This window comes from Diceros bicornis, chromosome 36, assembly GCF_020826845.1.
Source record: "Diceros bicornis minor isolate mBicDic1 chromosome 36, mDicBic1.mat.cur, whole genome shotgun sequence".
Lineage (NCBI taxonomy): Eukaryota > Metazoa > Chordata > Mammalia > Perissodactyla > Rhinocerotidae > Diceros > Diceros bicornis.
In genome coordinates, this window is record NC_080775.1 from 15131374 (window position 1) to 15158753 (window position 27380).

Sequence of the window (27380 nt, forward strand, 5' to 3'; positions counted from 1 at the left end):
ATGTGCCTGTCCTAGGAAATGTGGAAAGAGATTCAGTGCACAAGCCTATATATTTCACAGAGATGTGACCCAGGCTACTAAATAAATTTTTGCAGAATAATTTGTAGCCTCTAATTCAGAGAACAGTTATTCTGCCAATTTTGGTTTTACTTTTGCCTCTATTCTGACGTAGAGCCTTTTCATAGATATAACAGGAAAAAAAAAAAAAAAACCAGTTTGAGCTAGAATGCTTCTTAGAAATCAACTAAGCCCCTTAATCCCATTTTACAGATAAGGGAGCTGAGGCCCAAGAGGTAAAGACAATCAGAAAACCATTTAGTTTAGAAAACCATTTAAGCGACTCTCTTTTGGAGTATACTAAACTTTTGATCTTTGCACCAAAATGCAGACAGGTTTCCCAGGCAGGACTGCCTCCAAATTCTGTCGCCTTTTTGGGAGCTTATACAGTCCTGTTTTGCTTTGGGCATGATGATATTGAATCCATATTTTTTTTTCCTTTTATCTGATAAAGACAGGTAGAGGCCAAACACCCATTCAAACAGATCAAACTTGCCTTCAATTTAATCAGCATTAATCCAACAGAACAGTGGGGCAACAGGACAAAAAGGGAATAAGTCACATTCCCAGTCTGGAGGGAGGATGTATTTATAGAGTTCCTGGAATAGGAGTTATAATTTCCAGCAGGTGTGTCCTCAGGAAGGAAAAATGCCATAAAAATGCCCCCATCTCCTTTTCAAAAAATTTTTTTAAATTTTTAATTAGACCTTCCCTCAAAAACATTACCCTAACGCTTCACTTGGTCTGCATATCTTTTTCACCAGGGCTTAGCAGAGAGCAGGCGGATGAGTAATCTATAGTGCCACAATTCAGATCAACAGTTTCATTCTGAAGATCTGAAACTAGTTCCAAAGGAAGCTTAACAGTTCTTAAATAAAGAAAGTAACTCCATATCTTAATAAATAAAAAGTAACTCTGTATCCTCCACTCTCCATGTGTACTGGCCCCACCCAGAATCACTTAAAAAGCAGAGTACACCAGCCCAATATCCAAAAATTTTCACGGCACAGATAGAGCTAACAGATGGTTTACAAAAAAGATAGAAGGGTACATGTTTTGCTCCCCTCCAAAAAATGAATAATAATAAAAAGGGGAGCTGGCACAGTGGTTAAGTTCCGCTTCAGCGGCACGGGGTTTACAGGTTCGGATCCCGGGCGCAGACATAAGTATCGCTTATCGAGCCATGCTCTGGCAGGTGTCCCACACATAAAGTAGAGGAAGATGGGCAGAGATGTTAGCCCAGGGCCAATCTTCTCCAGCAAAAAGAGGAGGATTGGCAACAGATGTTAGCTCAGGGCTAATCTTCCTCACACAGAAACAAAAATAATAATAACAATAATGATGACAGTAATAATTTAAAATGTTACTTAAAACAAACAAAAACACAACAAAGAGGCTTCTTATCTCTTGTTAAGTCTGATGTGGTTCTGGAGACTTCTCACTGCCACTCACAAATGCTAAAGCAGGCAGTATTTACATCTGATTCCCACACTTCCCCAACGTAAGGAGAAAATTCAGAACTTTTACAAATCTAGGAAATAATGTATTTCTCTTCTACTTAGGACGCTCACTTTTATCCTTAATCAGCCCCTTCCATCCAAATTTTAAAATATGCGTCCATTTTAGACGGGGGCTCAGGCCTGCAGAACTCTGAATACCACCACTAAGTGGCAGCTGAGCCTGCAGACGGTTTTACCCTATGGATGGATGCCCCGCCTCAAGGATGCCAGAAGGAATAAGGAAGCCTTACAGATGGTCAAGAAATGAAAAACCCTTTGAAGCCTTTGTAAACTTAATTAAAATTAAATCTAGACCCCTTAAAAGTCCTCTAAGCAAAACTTTGTTCAAGAGAGCAACTTACCTTTTTTGATTCATAAGAAGCTCTCTGTGAAGATCTTGATGGTTCCGGGACATTTTGACAGGATTGACTAGTTTCTGAGGCTTAATTAGTTCAGGATTGTCATCTTCTATATAGTCTGGCTCGGCCATGATGTTTCTTGGAATGAGATAAGCGTCCTTAACGTCAGTATTCTCGAAGGGGCTGTCTGAAAGAGAAAGAGAGACTCATTTGTGGTCTTTTCTGCTGAGACGTCTGGCACAGAGGCGGGGCCCAGCATAACGTACAGCACGACACCTGCCATCCTCCTCGGTCCCCTTCACCATGTCACTGAAAACTCTTCTGAAGTTCTGTGAAAGGAACTGGGGGAGGAAAGGCGCGAGAGGAACGTCTGCATTGTTCTGTGTCGCCTGTGACTAAAGTAAAGGAGTCCTACAACCTGACTGTGGTCGCTACCAGTCACATCTTGTGCCTCAGGTCACACGGGATGCTTCCCATCACGTCTAAAGACCAGGTCCTTTATCGCTTCCTCCAGCCTCACCAACTTCATATGCACTGGAAACGTGGGGACCCCTGACTCTGCATCAGTGACGAGAAGCTTCTAGAGCACAGAGCAGTGTCCTTATCCCGCCACGCTACAGGGTCCTGGTCCCCTTCTCCCCTTACGTGAGCGCCCTGCGGCTTCATCCGGTTCACATCCTCTCAGGTGTCTCCTCTGATGTCACCTGCTCAGAGAGGCCTGACCTCCTGACCACCCTGCTTAAACCGCAGTCCCATCCCCCGCACTTCTCTCCTTCATCCATACGGTACACACCTTACTGGTTCGTTACTGGCTACCAAGTGCCAGAGACAATGGAAGGAGGGAGGGAGAGAGGAAGGAAGAAAACCTTGAAGCAAGAGCCTGTCTGGCCAGGCCTTTTTATTTTTCTGGAGTGGGGTGGTCACTGGAGAACAGCAGAACAACAACGTCATATAATGCCTGGGCAGAGCCACACGGCCTTTGTGGGCTTCAACTCCAGATCAGAAAAGTGAAGGGAACACATGACAATCCCTAGGGTCCTTTCTCCCGTGTTCAATTTTAGTCGTTCATTCTATGCTTCAAGTGAGTGCGTCCTCCCCAGGAAGAGAAGCTCCTGGAGAGCCACGTACGTCTCCTTTCTTACGCCCCTGTACCTATCTGGGGCAGTGTGTGACACACAGCAGGTGCTCCATGAATATATGTTATATTTAATGAGACAGAAGAAAAAACTCATCGGGGGCAAGAGCTGGGAGGAACAAGGCTGGCTGAGGCTGGAACTCAACCCCCTGCCCCAAACAGGTCCATCTGGCAGGTATCCAACTGCTGCAGACCCTGAGGCACATCTCTCAGTGCTGACCCCATCCCTGCTCCCCTGCCCCCAAACAAACCTGGCCAATATTTCAAGGTAATTAACACGCCACTTTATGTCTCCCTGTCCCTGCATGATGACTTTATTTCCCAAACCAAAAATCAGATGCAGGGCAGAGTATCTGACAGTGGGCCATCCCTAGAAAGTCCAGAGTATGTGCTTACTAATTCTCTGACCAGTTCTATGATCCGAGCTGGAATGGTGATCGGAGAACACTGCAAGGGTGGGAGGGAGGTTCCCATCAGAATGGGCTCACACCCAGGACTACTACCTTCCCCCCCTCTCCAGGGAAGTCTAGAGATAGTCATCTCTGTGTCCTCAGCGCCCCAACAGTGCTGCAGATATATTTCCATCACAAAATGCATCCTAACAAAGGGTAATCATGGCTTCTATCTATTCCCTGCAAGAGCTAGAACCACTTCTTATCCAGTTTTAAATGCTGGAGTCTGGCAAAGTGCCCAGCACATGGCAGAAGCTGAATAAACAACAAACTAAATCAAATCTGGACTAAACAGAAGAAGTGGAGAGGTCTTCCATGAGCAACCCCCGACAGAAAACAGGCTTCATCTTCATTTCTGCCCATGAAATCAATCCACCGAGCAAACATCTAAGTGAAGGCGTGTGTGTGTCTACACATGGGGGCAGGGTGAAGGGAGGAGAGAACATAAGGGTGTCCTCCCATGGACTCTGGAATGGGTGTGAGGGGACGGATATTGCAACAGAATAAAGATACAATTAAAATTGTAGTCTTCAATGACAATTTTTTAAGAAAACAGGTCCAGTGGCTGCGGTCAGCTACAAGCAGGAGTTTCGGTTTCAAAGTCATCAATGATGTTTTCCTGAATCCCTAACTGATCCAGAACAGTGTTGTACTCTAAGGCATCCAACAGGAAAAGCTGTCCCAAGTGGTAGCCAACAATGACCCAGTGCGTTAGATATGGCGCAGGTGGGTATATGACCACACCTGGTCCCAGCAACAACCATTCCAACAGAAGAGCCAGAACCTTCACTTTACAGACAACAAAATGGAGAAACAGAAACCAAATAATTCATCCATGCTAACGTTGCTAGTAGCGTAAAGCTCAAATGAAAATGAACGTCCTCTGATCTCAAAACCTCTGTTCTATCAAATTATGATGCTTAATTTTTTTATAGAAAAATCTTTGGAAAATTAATGTGAAAATAAGGAGAGTAAAACTCCAAAGAATAAATAAATCAACTAAAACAGAAAAATTGTAGATGCGTCACGTTTATATATTTTAGGTATAACTGCACGATTAAGGCTCAAAATTACCAAACGATAATATAAATAGTGTAACAAATTACACCAAAGATTCCTTAAACACTACCGCATTGATCTCTTAAGTAAGAACGCCTTGCAACTTTCACCAAATGGAGAATTACAAACCTTGCACACGGTGAGTCAGTGAACCCATCATAGCCAGCCTGACTTTAATATGCCGCCCCTTGGAGAAATGTGCTCCTTGGCTGAAATCGGAAAGGCACCATACACACCTCTATGCAGCCTCAATTGTCTTTAAAAGCCAACAGCAGTTACTTTCTGGTTAATCAGTAGACAAGAAGGTCTATATACTTCCATAAAAGGATGTTTCTCTGCCCTAAACCATGAATAATCTCCATGACACCAAACCAAACAGACGACTGCCGCCCCAGGGCAATATTCCAGGAGGGGAGGGAGGCCCTGTGGACGTGGGAAAGAGGGAACCGCTGAGCTCGTGCAAAGGCCATAAGGCAGGAGTGTGCCTGATGGATATAAGGACTAGCAAAGAAGCCAGTGTGGCCGGAGGGGAGTGAGTGACAGCGAGGACACACAGGGGAGTGGGGGGCGGATGATGTGGGAACTTGAAGGCCACTGTAAGGACTCTAGCCTTTACCCTGAACAGCAATAGGGAGCCATTCAGGGTTTTGAGCAGAGAAGTGACAAGCTCTGACTCAAGTTTTCAAAAGATCACTCTGGCTACTGGGTTTGGAATAGACTGAAGCAGACCAGGAAAGAATCAGGGAGGCAGCTATCACAGTAATGCAGGAGAGAGATGGTGTGGACCAGGAGGGTTGCAGTGCAACTGGGAGGACAGATGGATCAGGACACATTCGGAAGGTAAAGCCCCTGGGATTTGCTGAAGGACTGGATCCGAGGTGTGAAAGACATTGAGGAATCAAGGATGGCTCTAAAGTTTCTAGCCTGAGCAACAGAAGGTTAGTTAGCATCGTCGTGGTGGGGAGGCACGTGGTGGGTGAGTAGAGCAGACGGGGGATACGATCAGGAGCTCCCTTTGGGACACGCTGAGTTTGAGACATCCGCTAGACATCTAGGTGGTGATGCAAGAAGGCAAAGGCAGTCAGTGCTCAAACCATGGGTGTCTCTTTCCTTTGTCTTACTGATCTGACCTCCGTGGTCTCTCACTTCACCTGCCCTCCTCCCACCACCCCCTCCCCCTGCCCCTCCATTCCCACTATTCTCACAACTAGAGCCAACAGAAGACGCCCACTCCCGGTCTTTCCTGGAGGGCACTGACACGTCTTGGTCTTGGTGCCAAGAGGCAGGTTGAGCTTTCAGTGCCCAGAATGTCAAGGCTTCAGTTCTGAGTCTAGGAAACAGGTTCTGGCTTGGATTTTTTCCTGCCCTCTCTTTAGATTTAGTGTCTGGGAAGTCTTTCCTCTCCCAGAGGACCAGTGCAGTAAGATGGGCTCAGCCTGTCTCCTATTGGAGAGAGGCAGACACCGGAGCAGGTCGGCAGGGACTGGGGAGGAGTTCTGCTAGAAATGAAGACTCAAACGTTTTCCTTCTTCTCTCTCACTGGTCTGCCCTTCTTCCCAACTGGAGTTGGGAAAGGGGGCATGGAAGCCCCCCAGCCTGAGCCAAGTGTGTAGACCTTAAGTCTGCCTGTGGACCAGGGAGAAGGAGTCCTTGTAGCCTCTGATGCAGTAGACCACACTGGGGTCTGGAAAACCTCATTTAGTAAGAAGCAGGGTGAACTGGCCAGGAGAAACCTCTGTGAGTCTCTGAGTACTCAGGGCAGTGGTGGTGGCTGGGGAAGGATCTAGCATCTTGTTCTGGCCACTTATCAGTGACTTCCTATCCTGGAGCCATGACCAACACATGGCAATAATTATCTAAATGACTTTCTTGTTCAACTTTCTTCCCTCTGCCAGCCCTCTTCCTCATTGCCACCAAGGCTGGGAAATGCCACCCTGATCGTACTTCTATCTCACAGATCCTATCCTCTGATTAAATGGAAATGAACACTTATCGTTCCCCATGTTTTCACACTTCTCTGCCTTCCTCCCCAGCACACCTTTGCCAGCACCGTTCCCTCCAGCGAAGATGCTGATCTTTTTCCTATCCACCCCTGGACCGCCACAAAGCCAAATCCCACTCATCCCTTCAGAGCTAGATAAATGTCAAATCTTCACGAAGCTTTCTCTCACTACCCAGTTGCAATTACACTCTCTGACCTCTAAACGACTATGGAATGTTCTTTGTTCCGTTGTCCTAGTGTTACAGGAATATGTATATAAATCTTATACGCACTTCCCTGTAGAGACCATGTCTGGTTTATGCTCCTATTCCTCAGACTCCTGGGACTGGGCCAATAAATAGTTCTTAAAAGTCACAGTCATGGACTAACCACCACTAGAGGGAGCCCCCGAGCTGTTCGCCATCCATAGCAACCAGGTAAAGGCTGAGTGGAGTTAGAGGCCAGGGGTTCCACCCCGAGCATCAAGAACTCCAGGAGCCTGACAGGAAAGAGGAGATAAAAATGCCTGGAAGCAAAAGCACTTTGTAAGCAGATATTATCATTTCCAGAAACATTCTTCCAGAAATAAACACGAAGACATTCTTGTCACATTCCCTCCCCTGGTCAAGCAACTGATTCATAAAATAATTTTTTTTTAACTCTCAAGTCAATGAAGGGAAACCAATGTCAGCTCAGGTCAGGGAGAAATAAACCTAGCCTGAGATCCTGGACAAAGCTTACCTTCCCTGACTCTCGGCCCTCCCATCCATTGAAATGAATGTTGTTGTAAGAACTGGTTGACATGTAGATGTGAGTACTCTGTGCGGTCCCTGGCACATCTATGAGAACTCAATAAATGGATGTTATTATTAGCCAAACTAGGTGACCAACACCCTTACAGATTTTATTTACAGGTCTGAGAAAGCTTATGTTCAACAGTCTACCTCCCTGGGCCTTGGTTTCTTCAAAAACATACCAGGTCCACTAAACGACCCACAGACCTTCTCACTGGTAACATTCGAAGGTTCGAAGACCCATTCATGCTACAAACATTAAGAACCTTCTGGAAAGTGTAAATAGGTCTATCACACCTTCACAGCGCTACACGGAATTCTGAACGGCTCTGGCTAGTGTGCAGGGTGTAGCAAGAAGACAGACAGGCCTGATGGGAGGGCCTTTTGTGCTGTTCTGAGGTGGAGGGGACTCACTGAAAGATTTTAAGCTGGTGAATAATAACGCAGAATTGCATTTTAGACAGATATTAACAGAATGTACCGGAAAAACGCCACCTGATGAGAATTCTGCCTTTAAGTTCTGCGAATCAACAAATGGAAGTCATTACCACTGTTTCAGAGGATAAGGAAATCCCATCCTTCTAGATGGATTCTGAGTCCTTGCTTTTCATTTTTTTCCCTTTCTAAAGTTCACTCCAGGCCCAGCTTTACCCCAGGCAATTTTTGTTGATTGCTTTCCAGAGGTGAATCACCATTCCCACAGAAGAACGTCACAATTGGACTAACAAAACAAACATTTAGTGCATCTGAGTTTCCCCATCATACTATTTTGGCTCCAGTAGTTCATTTGTATATTTCTACATCAGAAAGATAAAATTTTAAACCTAATCCTATGAGATTTAAAAATCAGAATTTAGAGATTACGCAAAGTTTCATGTTTACCTAAGTATTTAAAATCTAATTCCGCCTAGAAGTATGAATCATTGAATCCTTTTTAAAACAATAGCTGAAACATGGCAATGTATACGGTTTACAGGTATATTATAATCAATCAAAGCTCAACAATTAAACTTTTGAACTGCTACAACTACTTTTGGAAAGTCTAAGCCTTTCTTTAAGAGACTTTGTTTCCCAGCCTGTCTCTAAGAGATTCTAGCAATCCTCTGGCAATACCCTAACACACCCAAGTCACTTAAGATTGCAGGCCTGGGTCAGCCAAAAAAGGCAAGAGCTCTCCCTGGATCCACGGCAATCTCCCTCAGCACCCACGGTTCCCAGAAGGGAGGCTGGCTGTGGGGAGAAAGGTTAAGAGACAGAGCATAGTGAGTTAAGACAGGAATTTCTCCAAAACAGCAAAGGGTTTTGCTGATAAACTCCTGACTTGCCCGACCTGAGGCGAACCTAAAAATTCAGGCTTGGACCAGGAGATGGTGACACCATCTGGTACCCAAAGGCATCAGACAAACGCCCAGGGGACCTTGAAGGCCATAAAGCTAAACTAAGGCTTACAAATGACGCCCAACCAGAACAATCCGCGCAAGCGCAGAGATGTGACCTTTTCAACTCTGCCCAGCCCCACCATGGCTAGAACTCTGAACTCAATGAGTTGGCTGCCAATATGCTGCTGTACAGACGCCAAACAGTGACGCTCTTGGGAAAATACCAAACTTGCTTTCTCATCACTTTTTTCATCTCCCAAAAATGTATTTTAAGGCACATATTTTATATTTGGAAAATGAGACAGGAGGCAAGAAACATCAAGAAGACAGAAGACATGTCAATATCAAAGACAAGCTGGTCCGAGTGAGGGGGGGACCAAGCAGTAGGTGGCGATGGCTCCACAAATAACTGGGCGTCCCTTTCCATAATGACAACCAGAAGAAGAGCAAGGATGCCTGACCCCGGCGCTCAGCGTGATTAGTAAAAGCACAGACAGAAAGCATTGGAGACACACCATGAAAGGGGGCCATTCTGGAGTCATTGTGTATCTGCCCTCCATGTTGTACATCAGCTTCTCCCCATCATTTCATCCTCACGACGGCCCTATGAGGTACAAGTTTTTATTCCTACACAGTCATGTGTCAATTAATGATGGGGATATGTTCTGAGAAACGTGTGGTTAGGCGATTTCGTTGTTGTGCAAACATCACAGAGTGTACTCACACAAACCTAGATGGTACAGCCTACTGCACCCCTAGGCTGTATGGTACTAATCTTACGGGACCACTGTCATACATGTGGCCCATCGTTGACTGAAACGTCATTATATGACACATGACTGTCATCTCCAAAAGAGGCTGAGACGGTTTCAGGAACATGGGCTCCAGATCACACTGACTGGGTCTAAACTCCAGTTTTCTCATTTGCTGTAAGTGTGACTTTGGGCAAAGTTTCCTCGCTCATTTAAAAAAAAAAAGAATGGCAGATTATCTCATAGGGTTGTTTTGAAGAATAAGAGAAACACACACCAAATGCAGTGCCTAGAAGTAGTAAGGCTGCAGTAAATGTCACCTGTTACTAGAGTTGTCATTGACAATAAATAACAACAACTAGTAAAAACAGCCCTGTTATCGCTGCCCCAGGTACACAGCTGCTGAAGGGCAGGACCAGGATTTGAACTTGGGTCTGTCTGATTCCCAAGGGATGCTCTTAAGCATTCCACTCCTCTGGACTGGGTTAATGGGGAGAAGAACTGGGTTTCACTTTAACAGGAGGATATTCTCTCTCTCTCTCAAAAACCTTTTAAAAGCTTCCTAGCATCATAGCTTTCAAATCCCAAAAAGAAAACATCTCACAGAAAATCACATGAAAGTGGGGCTAGGGGCCAGGAAAGACACATTTTCTTTAAAACATAAATTTTTTCATAAGAATGTTCATAGCAGTGCTATCCATAATAGCCAAAAGCTGGAAACAACCCAAACGTCCATTAACAGTATGATGGACACATAAATCATGGTGCGTTATACAATGGAATGTAATGGAATACTACACAGCAATGATAAAGAATGGACAAGAGCTACAAGCAATAGCGTGACTCAATCCTGCAAATACAACATTGAGCAGAAGAAGCCAGACACAAAAGAGTACATATTGGATGATTACATGTATATAATGTTCAAAAATAGGCAAAACCTACCTTTAGTCTTAATGTCAGGCTTATGGTTATCTTGGGAGTGGGCAGTCAGTGGAAGGGAATAAGGGGGCTTCTGAGGTGCTGGTAATGTTCTGTTTCCTGATATAGGTTCCAGTCACACAGACATGTTCACTTTGAAAATCCACCAATCAGCACACGTTTTTGGCTACACAGCACACGCCCTTCTCTCTGGATGTACATTACACCTCCATAAATACAGTACATATTAAATAGCTATTAAAATTACTATCTAGAGATCATTTAGTTGCTGCTACATTATTACAATTTTGTTATTTCATCCATTTTAAACCTTGTTCAGTCCATGAGAATTGATACGGTACAAGAGAACAGGGCACCAGGCCTGAAGACCACCCTCCTGGATCAGAATCCCGGTTGTGTCACTTACCAGTTACGTGATTTTGTACTAATTACTTAACCTGAGTCCTGATTTCCTCAACTGTAAATCAGAGCTCGCAGACCTACATTTACAGAGTGGTTGTAAGCATTAAACTTATGGAAAACATTCACCATACACAGTACCTGCCCATGTGGCAGATGCTCAATAAACAGGACAATTAAATAGTTCTAACAAATTAATTCATTAATGTAACTCGCCGTTAATTCATGTCCTATCAAAGTGAAAATGGATAACCATACACTGCAAGTATACTAGTTTAGACAAAATTTAATGGATGAACCCAACCTTGACCTCTTCTCATTTTTCCAATTTGGACTTAGACGGGTGACAGAGAGGGACAGGGAGGGAGAGAGTGGAAGGAGAAAAAAAAATTCCTGACAGGCAAGGCCAAAGCACAGAGGAGCTTGCAGCCGAAGCCTGCCAATGCCTTGAAAATCCTGATAGTTTCCCAATCTCGGCTTCAGTCTTCTTATCTGCACAATTGAACGGCCATTTCGCTCTGATTTCTCAGTCATCTGTCCTAAATGACTTCTGCACATAGGGCAATTGTATAAATATGAGGGATCTATAAAAACATAACATCTGCTAGTTTAGCCCTATACAAAGAGTTTAACTCTTCAAACATCAAATAACTCTTATTAACATTCACAATTGACTGGACCTCCCATGTACCCGGGGAACAGGAACTAACGACCCATTGGTGGATAACAACTCCACAAAAAAGGGGAAGCAGAAAATAGGCAAGATCTTTTTAGAGGCATGTTTTGCGTAACGTTCAATCAAACTCTGTGGAAAAGGGGTGGGCAGACTAGCAACGAGTAAAGAACAGATCACAAAAATGTGTTAAAAAACACCACAGTATTTTACGCTTCTGCATTTCACCAGATTGGTGCCATACATAGTGTTTACTGCTCTTGCGTGTTTAAAATCGAGTTTCTATACTATTGATAATGCATTTACACTTACGTCTAACCAAAAATTACTCAAACACACACAAGGGATATCCAGGAGCAGGATCTGAGAGCACTGATAACGAAGTTGGGTGCCCAAGATCCTGCTGGAGCCTGAACAGAAGAAAGTGATGCAGACGGTCAACAAATGAAAGTTTGGGTTGCTTTCCATGGAAACCAGCAAATCAATCCTGCAACAGAAGGTGCCTTCTAGCTCCCCACAGTCCACTGCTTTGCTAAAAGGAGGAGTTTTCAATACTGCCTAATGATATGATGCTCAAAGCCAAGTAAAAGTTAAAAAAGAAGGAAAAAGCAATTCTTGAATAATCTGGTTTTGCTAGAAAGTTGGAGCTAACTTGGAAAAGTGTGGAGACAAACTATAAAGAGAAAATGAAAACAAAAACACATGGGGGGGGTCGAGAAAAAAGAAGTCTCGAAGTAGAACAAAACTAATATAAAAGAATAAAAATTCACTGAGTTGCTGGGTGTGGAGAGGAAATGAAATGGTTTAAGAGGTGAATAAAATTTCTTTCAGGGCCCAGAGCCAACTGCAACATTCCCTTGTCATGGCAGGCAGCGGAGCCTTGGGGATTTTTTCACTCAGAGACCTCCACAAGCCCTAGAACTTCAGATAAGACCGATTCTGCACATTCCCTCCCTCCTAAGAGGCAGATTCTGGAAGCTCCTTCCCTCCACCTCCAGGGCAGATTCCAGAGGTCCCTGGTGGATGGCAGCACCACCCTACTTCTGTGAGGAGTGAGGGAAGGAGGCATGCCCCTCAGCCCTGGCCAACAGCAGCACGCGTCTGAAAGAAAGGAGAGAGGGCGGCCAGGTGTTTGGCATCCCTGCGGTGGGTGGTGACATGCAGCACAGCCGTGGGAAGGCAGCCCACACCACGGCACGTGGGAGCCTGCCATGCTTCTCACTCTGCATGTCCCAGCCTCCGTGGTCCTGTCTGCAGCCCAAAAGCACAGAATGGTTTCTCAACCGAACAAATGCATTTGGGCCCTATTCCCAGAAAATGGCTGGGCCGGGGGATTCGTCTAGAGACATTTCAACCTGAGAAGGGCCTTAGCAAATATCCTCCTTCCCAGCTGCTATCTACGGGGCTGATGGCCACGGGGCTCAGGAAGATGTTCTTTCAGATAAAAGGTCCTGTGCTCTGGCCCTCAGGGCTGTCCACAGGGACTGTGATCGGTGAGGCAGCCAAGGACAAAAAGCCATCACTGGATCACTAACAGAAACACATTGCAGAAAACAAATCCCATGCAACGAACACCTACTGCCTGCGCACCATGTCCCTATTCGGGTAACAGTCCATGTCCAGGGGTTTCCTAGGGCTCCCAGGGCTCTCGGCTTCTCAGGGATTCTCCTCAACCTCTCCCTGGAGCCTGAAGCCACTGTCTGTCTCCTTCTCAAGGTGAAAGCCAGCCTCTTGGACAACCCTCTCCTAGGCCTCCCCACATCCCTATGCCTAAGCATCCTCCTCACTCCCACCCTCTCGGTGCCAGCAGTTCTCCACGAGCAGGTCCCTAGGCCCAAACTCTTCCCTCTGTCTTGCCTTTGGGGACTCCACACGCTCTTGGCTCTTCCTCTATGTGAGCAATTTCTAAAGTGTATGTGAAGACTGTTCCCTTCTTCTCAAGCTTCAGGTCAAAACTTCCAACTGCTGACGGGATATTTCACCTCCAAAGCAACAAGCTTAAAGTTGAGCTCAACCCCACTGGCTCATTTACTGAGTGCTCCCTATGGGCCAGACTAGAGAGAGAACACTACACAGGACAGAGCAGACCCCTGATACTTTAACGGAAATCATCCCAGGCTAATTTAAGTTGAAGTTATTGTTTTTCAATAGCAACAGAACACACCACACACACCATTCTCTCTCGCTGTCAGAAATAACCCCTCGTTGTCTTCCTTAACTTCCTTATTTTTCTCAAAGGTGCCATCACCTAGCTTTCAAACCTATGTTATCTTTGACAATGTTCTACCCTTGGCCTTGATATGTAATCAATCAATCAATCAGTGTTTCTCTTTCATAAATGTCCTTGAAACCATCGCCTACCGTCGCTGCTCTCATCCTAGTTCACACTCTGATCTCTCATTCTTAAAATCCTGCAACTGGTTCTTCACCAGCTGCCATCTCTTCAGTCACCCTTCCCATAATCCAGCTGCATTCTCAGCCAAATCCAATACACTATTCAACCAGATCAAGAACCGCCAGGTCGAGCGTCACTGCCACATCAGGATAAAACTGTAAACTTCTTGGCCCCACTTTCAAGGTTCTCTACAATCTACTCCTCAATCACCTTTCCAGACTTCTGGTCCCTACTCTCCAGCATAAACCCTCTACTCTGGCAAACCAGTATATACAGAACTCATGCACATTCCTATCTCATCCTAGATGAAGGGCCAGTAGCAATTTCTGTTCTTGATTTCCTCCCAGGTAGAATTCCCTCCTCAAGGCCAATGAAAGCCCCAGGCCCCTTGCAAAGACCCAGCTCAAAGCCTACCCCTCCGGGAATCTCCCCGTGGCCACTCCTCAAGAGCCATCTCCCCCTCGTCTGGACTACTGTGGACACTTCTACTGGATGTCCCCCTCTCCCATGAGTTTCACACTTAGGAGTTAATTTGTCATGTCTCCGTGTTGTCTCCCTCCACGGACAGATGCACGTCCCTTCAGAAGGGAATAGGCCTGACGGACGGACGGAAATCATTCCCCCAGCTCTGGCACATGCCTCATGCATAAGCCATACACAGCAGAAGCAGCTACCTGGTGACTCACCGACACAGGAGAACCGGTAGAAAGCTGGGGCCGCCACCTCCTTGTGCCTTTGGCTGGGCTCCATGGGGGCCAGCAACATATCTAGTTTTATCCTTATTGTGTCCCCAGCACCATGCTGTCCGTCACATGATGGGCAATCTACAAAAACGGGGGCAAACGTGCAAATCCTCTATAGGAGAAGAGTACCCAAATGAAGTAGGTCATTCCACGAAGACTCTCCTGAGTCCTCCTGAGGTTTCCCACCTTTCTATCCCAACAGGACACTGTCAATACTTCTCTTAGGATACTTACATCCGCTTCTAACTAGAAATATTCTTAGCCCTCACATTAAACTCACAAAGAGAAGACCTGACTTTTACTCACTTCTTATCCCCAGAAATATCCTGATGTGCCTTCCACGTATCGTTCAACTACATCTGACCAGTTGGTTCTTCCAAGAAAAGCACAGAGCTCAGATTTACAGAAGGGGCTAAAAACAGAGGAGGGGAGGGCAACCAATGCTTTGAACAAATTCTCTGTCGTTGTTTGATCTCAGGAGCTCAGATGAGTTAAAGACAAGTTCCTGCTTCTCTTGATACAGATCAGGACAGGGAACCAAATGTCCATTTTTCTAACCAGCAGATTATTCTCTTTCTTGAAAAAGATAACCCAATAAAGCCTTCACTAAAAGTCTATAACATTAATTGCCGTGTATAAGCAGAGTCCTTTGCCACAGAAAGATAACTCAGACTCTTGTCTGGTGGGAAATAAATATTAGTACATTGGCTTGCATAAATATTCCCGTGAAGTAATTATTAATTAGTAGGTCATTAACATGCAGCCCATTAATCTGCACAACCCTCTGTGCAAATGAAATGCTGTCCAATTAACAGATTTCTTTAATAATTGATTACCTTAAACTCATTGGCCTTAAAACCGCCTCAGACTGATAAACGACACTTATCAAATAATATCTGATAGATGACCATTAAGTGACTCCGAGTTTCTCTCTCTCCTACGGAAAGCAGCCTGATGAGACATGAAGCTCAAGTACCCTCGATTTTTCCAGGGAAGACTGTTCCGTGGTCTAACAGTGTCACCCAGTGGTAGAAGGCACAATTTGTACTCAGAGCAGCTGTTGCTTTTTAAAAGAAATGTTTGACACGTGTTTCTTCACTAAAAGGAAAAGAAGAAAGCCACTTTTTTCGAATTGCACGATGAAAATTAGTGTGTGTGAATTCCAGAAAAGCTGGGACTGGCACAAGAAGAGAGCTACCCTACGTCCAAGGTCACTTTGAAGGCTTTAGGGATCAGGTGCGGATCTGAAGAGAGGGACAAGCGAAGTTCCTGTGCCTCAGGGGTAGTGCGGGTTTGACTTTCAATCAATTCAGTGTCCCAGGGCTGAGCAGTAAGACCACAATCACCCCCGCTGTCTGCTTTATTGTCAACCATTTGGCCACTCCAGTTCTCAAAAGCCTCAGTTCTTCCAGAACAAGGAAAGAAAAACCAGCCAATTCTGTTCCAAGGCTCACTCTCTGATTTTAAAAACTCATGAGGTGGAGTTTAATTGAAAATAATAAATTATTTAACTTCCTTATCTGTAAAAAGAGAAGGCTGGACCAGATGACCTTGAGATCCCTCGCTAGTTCTAACATCCTGATAATATAGAAGAGTTCCGCTTATCTGTTGCTCTCCACCACAGGGGCTTATAGCCAGGGCTGCAGAGCTCTGGCCTCATCATCAGGGCCAGACGGACCTGGGAAGGGCGCTCCTCTTACATTCCACACATACCTCACCCTGGCCTCCACTCCTCCTCACCCCTGTGCCCAAGAACCACTGACTTTTCCACATGAAATCTACGCTGAGGTTTTCTGGGAGTGATGCTGAATTTCCCCAGATGCAGCTGCCTTCACTCCAAGTCCCCCTAAAAGAGTCTCAACCACGTGGCCCAGGGCCAGAGATGCCCACGTAGGATGGAGTGTGGATTAGACTTTATTAAACCCAAACTCCAAATCCAGGGGGCTCCTGATTTCACCGTCAAGAAACACACCATCATATACCATATATGATAAATAAAAAGGAAGTACTATTTATTCTTCTTTGCATAAAATCACCTATCTCGAGTATACATTACACCATAATTAAGTTAATTCAAGTCTGAATCCTAAAAACGTCCCTGGAATCAAGCCAGTTCAGCCCTATTATTCCTCCCCTAGTTTCTTTTGACATATCTGTCTTCTCCATAAATCCACAGATATTCTTCTTACTTATCCCCACCAAAACTTATAACTTAAAACACATATGAGTTTTATAAGCTAATGGCAATTTTTTTCTCCTAATTCATTTAGAAAATCAGTATCTACTCTGATAAGACTACCTGTGAGAAGATAGATTTTTACTACTTCCTTTCTGAAGAATCTCTTGGCAGCCTGTGGCAGAAGAATTTAACATGTACATGCCCTTGAAGCTGCTCATTCCACTTCTAGGAATTTGCTCCAAGGAGATAACCAGAGATGTAGACCAAAACGTACGTATAAGAACATTTATCCAGGATCCATGAAGCGAAAAAAACGGAAACCACTTAAATATCTCATAACGGAATACACTGCAGCTTAAAAATCATATTAGAATAAATACTAAAAGCGGAAATATTCACGATGTATTAAATGGGTGAAAAATATCAGGTTCCAAAATAGCATGCCCTTTCTTTTCGAATTCATGCGTTTGCGTGTAAAAAAAGCTATTCAAAGTGTAGTCCAGGACCAGAGCATCAGCACGGCAGGGTACCTGTTAAATGCAAATGCCCAGCTGAGAGCTACTGACCCAGAATCCTCCAGGGTAGGCCAGCAATCTGTGTTCTCATGTTTACTATGTGCCATACAACCTTTCAAGTAAATACTAAAATTTGCCCCATTGTACAGATGGAGAAACTGAGGCCCAGAGTGGTTAGGTAACTCACCTATGGCTACAAAGCTAGCAGCAGCAGCACACAGCCAGCTCCGACGCCCATGCTCTTAACCACTTTGCTCTCACCCCTCCAGGTTAACTCTCATATTTGGAGGTGCGCTCTGGGTGCTTTCCCCTGACTTAACCACATGATGCACCCCACTTCTTCATAGTGTTTTCCGTTACAAAGTTATTGACTGGGGGAGGCGGGTCTTTTGGACACCATCTCGGGCACCACCACCGACATTCCTCTTGGTGAATACCTGCTTGACATCTTTAAAGGCTATAAAAAGATGTTTAGATTGAAGTGCACCTTTAAATACCAGCCCACATTAGCAGGGACCTTCATGCCCACCAGTGACGGGCAGCGTGGAGCATGACATGGACCCATCCACAGGCCTTTCTATTGCCAGCTAAAGAGAAGCCACCACGTGGCAATCCCACAAAACACACTTGACACCCCGCTTGGCCTCCCATCTTGGAAAGTATGCAGCTTTTGATCCATTTCTTTTACTTTTTTGGTTTCTGCATTATTTCAAAATTTGCACATCATAAATGTTTATATTATGCTATTCTATAGTTACAAAATTCAAATCTGCAAACAAACGCTACCAGACTTTATTCTCAAACTGCAAACTCCTAAATAAAGAGGCCTCCCTTAGCACTTGATTAGATGTTATTTTCTCAGGAGGAAACACCTCAGTGGTTCACTTCAGCAAACTACAGGGGGGACGGACTGGGAAGATTGTTGATTTAGGCCTCGTCACTCCCGAGAGGAAGGAAACTACACAGACCAGAAAAAACTTCCTGCTGGACTCGCTTTCCAAGCCCTCAAATATTCCTGTCCTCAAGAACTGAATAATCATTCCACAAAATGTACGACCTGGGCCAACCAACCAAACAAACACTCTCAAAAGAGGAGACTATCTTCAAAAGGACTTATGATCGAAACTTTAGAAGGAGAATAGAGACCATTTGTTGAATAGAAGAGGAAACTGAGGCCCAGGGAAACAAAACGGCTTGGCTGAGTTCAGAGAGAAGGTGGCAAAGCCTGGCTTCGATCCAGCATCTGACTCTGGTCCACACTCCGCTGTACCACACCGCCTCTCTGACTTGTGACTCCCATACTGAATTTTCTAAGTTGATTTTCTACTGATTTCAGGTGTGTCTTGGGCACTACTATCCCTAACACCACCATTAACACTATCTCTTGATCAATAACCAGATGGCACCTTCGAAGATGATGATGTGCTAAATTATAAGTACACTTTAATGACAGCACCACAGTTCTATCCGCTTTCATATCCTGCCAAATTCCAGAAGAGTACAAAGTCATTGTGATGATTTTTTTTTAAAAAAAGCCTGTCAAAAGTAAGAGAAAACTACTCATTTGCCTTTTTTTCCCCCGAGATATGAACACTGAGCAACTACAATGTTAAAAAACAGTGACTGTTTTTTAACGGTAGTTTCAGACATCCTCTTCAGACTCTCCAGGTACCATCTCATCTTTCTCCTATTAAAGGATACCCTTTCTCAAGCATCACTATTCAGGATAAAATTAAATAACAAACTATTGGAAAAGTGAAAATCAGCTCTACTGACAACCTGACCCCAATACTGCCATCGGAACATAGAGAATGCTCGGAGTGGGACACAGACGAGCCCACACCACCACAAAAAGGACCACACATCCCCCTTTTCTCACTAACATGTGTGATTGCTAATTTTTTTACTAAGTGACAACTATAACTCCATATTCATCTCCTGCTTCCTAGATAAAAACTGTTCAGAAAGCCAATCACTGAATTGTGCCTGCTGCCTGACCACATCCAACCCATTTCCCTAATCCCACCTTCAGATCACCTGGCACAAGAAGAACCCAACTCTGCCTTTCCAAGAGAATCCCAACGTTCCTTTGGGTTGCACTCACCTACGGCAGCAAGCTAAAGGAACCAGTCATCTACGTAACTACACGTGTTCTTGGTGGCTGCTGGCTGATGGGATTCAACACACTTTCTGTTAATAAGTTACCAGTAGCGTGTGGTAGAGGAGACAGAACCTCAAATAAAAGGCCCACAAACCTAGATCCAGACTTATTGTTTCTCTGGATCTGTTTCCTTACTGGTAAAATGACAGCCAGCAATTCTACCATTTTACAGCTCTTCATCTCAAATCTGCCACCTTTCGGCCGTATTGTGGGTCAAACAGATTTGTTTCTATGGAAGAACATGCTCTGACTTCCAGTCACTCAACTGTCTCACTGTTGGAGTTCGTCTGGAGAACTTCATTTTCCACTCTTAAAGAAGAAAGTGGAGGGGCCAGCCGCTGGCATGAGCACTTAAGTGCACGCGCTCCGCTGCTGGCGACCTGGGTTCGGATCCCGGGTGCGCACCGACGCACCGCTTGTCAAGCCATGCTGTAGCGGCGTCCCATATAAAGTGGAGGAAGATGGGCATGGACGTTAGCCCAGGGCCAGTATTCCTCAGCAAAAAAAAAAAGAGGATTCGCAGATGTTAGCTCAGGGCCGATCTCCTCAAAAAAAAAAAAAAAAAAAGGTGGATCTTCATGCCAGAAACAATGGTTATAATTATGTTTTTTTCTGGATGATTAAAATGTTTCATAATTATAAGACTGTAAGCTGACTCTTATTTGATTTCTGCTTCCACAACGAGAATGGAGCATGTCTCCGTCTGGGTCTTCGGAGGATTGTCTGGCTCTACCTAAACCCCAGGGGGCAGCTATTGACACAGGTCAGCTACTTTTAATTAAAAAGTCGGTTTTCCCACTTCCCTCCCTTCAGGCTACCTCACGGGCTTTCTGTGAACAACAAATAGCCAGTCTGTTATGGAGGACACCAAAACCAAGATAGGAATATTAAACCAAGAGCTGTCAGCAGACCAGAACCAAGAGCGCCCACCCATGTACTCAAACATTCACCATGTCCCTCCTAGGTATGAGCCATGAGGTCAGGCCCTAAAGATCCAGAGAGGAGTGAGACGTGGCCCCTGACATCAGAGCTCACAGCTAGTGGAGAAGACAAATACACACAATAAAGACAGTGTGATACGTACACCTTGAGGGTGGGAAATACAGAGAGGTCTCAGGGCTTCCTAAGACTACCTCCTTCAGACTCAAAGAGGAGGAAGGTTTCCTCTAGTGGACTACATCAGTGAGGATGCTCTGGGACACACAGAACAACACCTGACTAGAAGCAGCTGAAACCACGGGAGCTCACTCTTAGCTCACACAAGAATCTGATGCTAGACCTCCAAGGCTGTTTCAGAGCTCAGTGATGTCATCAAGGACCTGGGCTCTTCTCATGGTGCTGCTCTGCCTCAGCAGCCCCGTGGATCTCCAAGAGGAGAGGCAGGTTGGGAAGGCCTCTCCTCACAAGTCTCCCTCTTTATCTGGGGGTAAGTCACTCCCAGAAGCCCCTGGGGGAGTTCTCACACCTCATTGGCCAGAACTGTGTCATGTGACCACCACAGCAACAAAGGAAGCTGGGATAATGGGAACCTGGCATTCCAGCAGCCAAGAGGGGAGAGCAGTGGCTGTTGGGTAGACAATCAACTCTGCCACACACGCAGACTGTTATGGGCTGAATGTGTCCCCCCCAAATTCCCATGTTGAAGCCCTAAGCCCCAACGTGATGGCACCTGGAGGTGGGACCTTTGTGAGGTGATTAGGATTAGATGAGGTCATGAGGGTGGGGCCCCCATGATGAGATTAAGATCAATGTCCTTGTAAAAGGAGGAGACACCAGAGCTCACTCGCTCACTCTCTCCACCTCATGAGGACAGTGAGAAGGCAGCCATCTGCAAGCCAGGAAAAGAGCCCTCACCAGGAACCGAATCAGCCAGTACCTTGATCCTGGACTTCCAGCTTCCAGAACTGTGAGAAATAATTGTCTGTTGTTTAAGATACCCAGTCTGTGGTATTTTGTTCTGGCAGCCTGAGCTGACTAAGACACATAATTCAACTGACTTCAAAGGCACTCCTCCCACCTCTTGACAAGGGGCTCCTCTGGGTGAGGCCATTTAGCTACCCTGGACCTCAGCCCCAAAGCTGAAAGGGCAACTGCAGCAATGGTGATTTCTCAGAAGTGTTGAGTCCTCACTGCATCTATAATGAAAGCTGCAACAAGCAACAAAGACGGGAGAGCTTTTAATGGAAACCCTTTTATCCTTAGCTTTTCCATCTACACCAAACCTTTTTAAACTAAGGGGCTTTTGGCAAAAGTTCAAATGGAAACACATTTGTAGTGGGTGTGGGCCCCGGAACAAGGCAGTAAACTACTCTGACTCTTCACTTTCTCTGCTTGAACTCTGCACATTAATTCACCTCCCTCCGGGAGCTTGTCATTCTAAGACGCTGGGCCTTACCATTTTCCCATAGGCTGCCTTGCAGCGTCACAGGAAAACAAAAACAAGGCACCCCCAGCTCCATGAGGCCATCTACTCACCATAAACAGTTATTTCAGTCACTTCCACCTCACAGGCACACCCGATCCAGACACTGGACTTGACCTCCCTGTAGGGCTAGGCCAAAACCTTGACTATCTCCACGTACAGTAACAGGCAGAGGAAACTTTCCACATGAGAATGGGAAAAAATGACAGCAACCTACTTGGCAAACAAGGAACAAGAAAAACGAAAGCTCAAAAACAAGTAGCCCATATTCAAACGAGCAGACATCAGGTGCCACAATGTCTGAAAAGGGCAATAGCCTTTCTTTTTACTGGAACAAGAGGGGGGCCCACTGTTTTAGAAAATGTTCAAGATTTTAAAACTTCATATATTTCTGGAGTGAACAGAGGCCTTAGAGAAAAAGTCACTTAATTTTAGGGATGAGGAATAGAAACATCAGTCGTAATCCAGATGCTATAGAAGTTGAGTGATTTCATGCATCTTCATTCAAACAGGATGCTTTTAAGGACAATTTATGACTACTGCAACTATCTCATATTTACTTTGCAGCTTCCATCCTCAAGTAAAATAAAGCCACCTACCACTGTGTCTATAGCCCTACGTCCTCAACCCCCAGGGACTAGGACTTTTGCCCCAACTATCAACATATCGTCCATCAGGTTACTTACTTGGGCATTTCAATCAAATCTGTTACAACTGGGGCCGGCCCCGTGGCTTAGCGGTTAAGTGCGCACACTCCGCTGCTGGCGGCCCAGGTTCGGATCCCGGGCGCACACCGACTCACCGCTTCTCTGGCCATGCTGAGGCCGCGTCCCACATACAGCAACTAGAAGGATGTGCAGCTATGACATACAACTATCTACTGAGGCTTTGGGGGAAAAAAAATAAATAAAAATTAAAAAAAAAAATCTGTTACTACCTAATAATACTACAGTCAAATAATGTTATCCCTAAGTCTTGATATATCATCAAGCTACTGAAATCCTACAGCATCAAAACTGATTAAGTAAAAGAATCAGACAGGCTGGTAACTGGTAAATACTCCGCCTGACACCAGTTCCACAGGAAATAGAGAACTCTGCTTCTCTCTCTCCCTGAAGTTACCCAAGTTTCAAATGTTTTCACTTCTTTTTTGCAATAAGATTCATTACTCAAGAACTCAGCATCTAGAAACTTCCCATCAACTGACTTTTCTCACAGTTCTTGTCAAAAAGTTCAGAACTTTATTTTAATAGTATCTGTTTTAAAATCCACACAAATAGGAGCTACTATTTAACTTAATTAAATGAAAAAGGCAAAGACAAATGACATGCCAACACATTCATAATGAAAACCTGTCCTTTACTTACAGCTGGTTATAAAGGAAATCATTAATTGTTTCTGGAAGAACAATTATAAAATAATTCTCTAACAAAAAAACTACAGATCATGATAGCTAACTACTTCCCTTATGCCTTTTTAAAAAACTAATCTGAAAAGCTTAATTAAAACAGGATAGTTTTACCTACTTAGATTAAGTATTCAAAATAAAATGTAGCCAAAGGGCCATGAAAAATGAGATAATTCCTTTAAAAGTTTTTCAAGGCAGTTCAGAGTTTGAAGAACAAAATCTGGAAACAAATTCTCTACTCTTTAGTTTGTAATCTTACAAACGTCAACTGAATAAGATTCCAAGTATTTGGGGATACAATTTATCTAAGATTTTTAATTCCAGTTCATAGTACAAAATCTACAAACACAATGGTACATGTGACATGTCCATTAGGAAGGACACTAACAACTTTATTTTCCTAATTTTATCTATGAATCTTCAGAACTAAAGTCATGAACCTTATTTTCCATTTATAAAATATATTAGCTCTGGGAAAAAACCCTCTGTGTTACCATTACTAAAGTTCATCACCTCTGACACAATCTCAAGGACTCAGTTATAAGCACTTCCCTTCCACGCACAATGAGACTTGTTCTAAAGTTGATAAACTTTCTAAAATACCTCAGATCAATGGCTTTCAAACTTTTCTGTCTGTAATCCTCTTTACACACAGTGATCCAATGCACACCCACACTAAAATTAGCTAAGGTAAGTGTTTCCAGAAGCAATACGTAGCCCTTGCTGCATGCTATACACTCTGATATTTCCACTGTTCATTTTTTTGTAATGCTTGCGGTGACCCACTAAATTGATTTCATGACCCACTAATGGACACAGCTTGAAAACTCCTGCCCTAATTCATTTCCTTAAACTTGTCACAATAATTTGGCAGCCCTAGGAAGAATAGAGAAGGCACCTGAAAACTTCCAAGAGAAATGTAAACTAGCTGAGCTGCTGTGTGTCCACTGTCATCATCCCTTCCAGAAAGGAAACACTTAAAAACCATGACCTTTTAAAAGTTTTACTTGGGCTGGTATTACTGATCCTAAAGCCATCATCTTCTCTTCTGCCTCTTCTGATCCTTCTGTTAAAGGATCTTTAACGTAGCCTTACTCCGGTCGTTAAAGAATAACCTCAAATCCTCCTATCTGTGTGTGAATGACTAAAGGAACATACATTACAGGTTACTCAGAGAACTGTATTTGTTCATACTTAGATAAGTCTTCTTCCTGTTCTGATGGAAGGTGGGGAATAGAGATGACTGAGAAAGTATTTTCCTCCCTTATTAAAATATTTTTTAAAGCAGTTTCAATAGTTTCTCTATCCACAAATAAAATGATAGATACAGCACAACAATATTTAAAACTGACTTTAATGGCATTTGGTTATTTTTCAAAAAACCACAGCGTTTAACTCAGATAATAATATGTTTCTTAATACCAAAACACTAATTCTATTTGCATAATTTTTTAAGAAGCCAAATAAAATTCCACACACTTAAGAGTTAACAATGAGTAAGAGGAAGTTCTCCAGGCCCAGGTACTTGGAACTAAACAACGGCCATTTATCCCCACCACACAGGAAATTGGGCAGAAAATGGTAAGGGAGAAAACTAAGAATTGATCTACTTTTCCTCCTGGTAAAAAGAGCCAGGCCAACAGTAATGGTCCTACGGAACAGCAGAAAGAGCCTAAGCTTCAGAGTCTGAGAAACTCAAACCCAGCTCTGCGAGTATGAGCTATATGAGCTTAGTTCAACGATAAAAACACTTTAATTACTCAATAAATATGAGCTGTGCACTGGGCACAGTCCTATATCCCCACATCCAACATCTCATTGAATTTTCACAACCACATTCTCAGGTCCGTTCTGAGGGCCACAGAGGCTAAGAAATTGCCCAAATTCATACAGTTTGTCATGGGAAGGCCAGAATTCAAACACAGGCCAACTGAGTTCAAAACCTTTGTGGGGGTTGCTTGTGAGCCCTGGTTTCCTTATTTATCCCTCTCAGGGTTGCTATGTGGATTCATGCCTCTAATCTGTCACATAAGGATGCATCATCACCAGGATCCAGTCACACAGGTGCCCCGAGCACAGGTCACAAATTGATCTCAGGTAAGCCAGCTTCCACCTGTTCAGAGTCAGAAACTTATCTTTTGCTCAGAGTCAGAAACATTCTTTATCTCTTTCTCTTCTACCCTCCCACTGCCCTACCCCTCAAACACACCTCCCCCACAGATACCTTTCCCTGCCCTTAGGAAATATGACCTATTTCATCAGTACTGGAGGTGGGGTAATAAAACACCTACCATGAGTATATTTACTAAAGGAAGGGAGATGGGTGTCTAAAGTTTGTAAGACAGCGCAAAGCTGTCAGACTTAATTCAAAGCCCAGACAAAGACAGGCAGAGAGCCATAAAATCTGGGACTCGAAGGTGCAGTGGAAATGGGCTGGAACAATCATTAGGGTTAAACTTATTTACCCAACAAGGTCTTTACCCCGACCGAAGGCAGGGGAGACTGGGCTGGTAGTGCTGGTAGCACTCCTGTGCGATGAGCTGGGCGAGTTGTGGCTTGGGGATCTGGCAGAAATTAGAGGCGCAGGGCCTCAAATATGCCAGGAATTCTGCTGAGGGCAATGAATCCTCTCACAATGGAGGGCAGAATTGCATTAACATCAGTTTTGGTAACAAGAAGTACCAGTACCAGTAAGTGTTGACAGAATTTTTCAAAACTGGGTTACATCCTCTCTTTCTTTCCCGTCTATATTAGTTGGCAAATGCTATCTCCTCCACTTCCTTACCAAAAAAAAGCGGGTAAATGGGGGCACCGACAGGCTGTTCAATGGAAATAACCAAACTACATCAACCAAGTTTATTTAACCAAGTTGATGAAAGACATGCAGATAATATACCATCACCTAATTACTGAATCAGGTCATTTTTAAAAACGAATATAGAATAACTGGGTATGTGTCCCCTATGGTGTAACAAATTAGCTATAAATGTTAGACTGAAGTCCCTAGTTGTCATAGCAACAGTGGACAACACTTCCTGCTCAGATTGGTATTCAGCAGTTTTAGCTCTTCGTTTTACATTATATCACATATATCACCAATTAATATAAAAACTACCTTCCAAGTTTTGAGAAATCACTAGTTTGTCAAACCAAAGGGGAATATAACCTATGAGCTTGACTTGGAAAAAAGCACCCATTAGCCTAAATGACATAAATTGAATTTATGAATGCTCAGAAAACAGAATATTGTTATTATAAAGCTATTTAATAATCAGAAGAGAGACAATGTTTGTTTTTCAGCCTGAGGAAAAAAAATAATTATGAAACTGACTACTAGATTAAATAATAATATCTAACAAAATTAGATTTACTAATACATCTATTATTTTAATTAAATTAAGTACTGATGACACTATGAACTTAGAATTATTACAGTCACTCCCACTGACATTATAATTTAGTGCCTGATTATAAAATAAACATTCAAAGTTTCCTAGATTAACATTTTATTTTTGTCTTTAATCTAGTTTTATTTTGCCTCATTCTTATTTTTTTAAATAAGTTCTGTTTCCATCTCATTAGCAAGAAACAAATTTTGTTTTCTCTTAAAATGGTTCACTGCAGAGATCAAAAGATTCAACTCAGTGACTTGCAATAAATGGACATTATTTATTTCCTCATTATATGTGTTACTGACCATTTTCTTTATAATTAACTAAACATCATGCTTTGTCAGAGGGCACAGGTCCAAGCATCAGAAATGCCGGGTCCTATTCCCAGCTCTGACGACGACAGGATCTGTGCCTTCAGAAAACGACCTTGCCCCTTGGGGTCAGTGTCCTTACACACACACACACACACACACGCTGCCCAGGGGCAACAGAGTCAGGCTCTATGACAGGCCTTTCAAAGCCACATACACTCCTCCATCCTCCCAAAAAAGGGAAACGTGAAAAGTCTCTTTTTTACCTGTTTCCAGCCATAATACAAGATAATAGGGGGACTCCTAAGAGATCTATGACCCACAAGGAATCCCTATTAAAGCTTGTGTCTGAAACACAGCCCCTCACTGCCGC

General features: G+C 43.9%; 1 protein-coding gene across 4 annotated transcripts in view; it reads right to left on the minus strand.

Moving 5' to 3' along the window:
* FAM107B (family with sequence similarity 107 member B) overlaps positions 1 to 27380 on the minus strand; it is a 207286-nt gene that overhangs the window by 9456 nt on the left and 170450 nt on the right. For 3 of the 4 annotated variants that reach the window (XM_058532450.1, XM_058532451.1, XM_058532452.1), the window contains one exon: positions 1919 to 2102. In XM_058532450.1, coding sequence (XP_058388433.1) covers positions 1919 to 2102 — 184 coding nt within the window. The remainder of the gene's footprint in view (positions 1 to 1918; positions 2103 to 27380) is intronic. The other variant, XM_058532453.1, reaches the window with a different exon arrangement.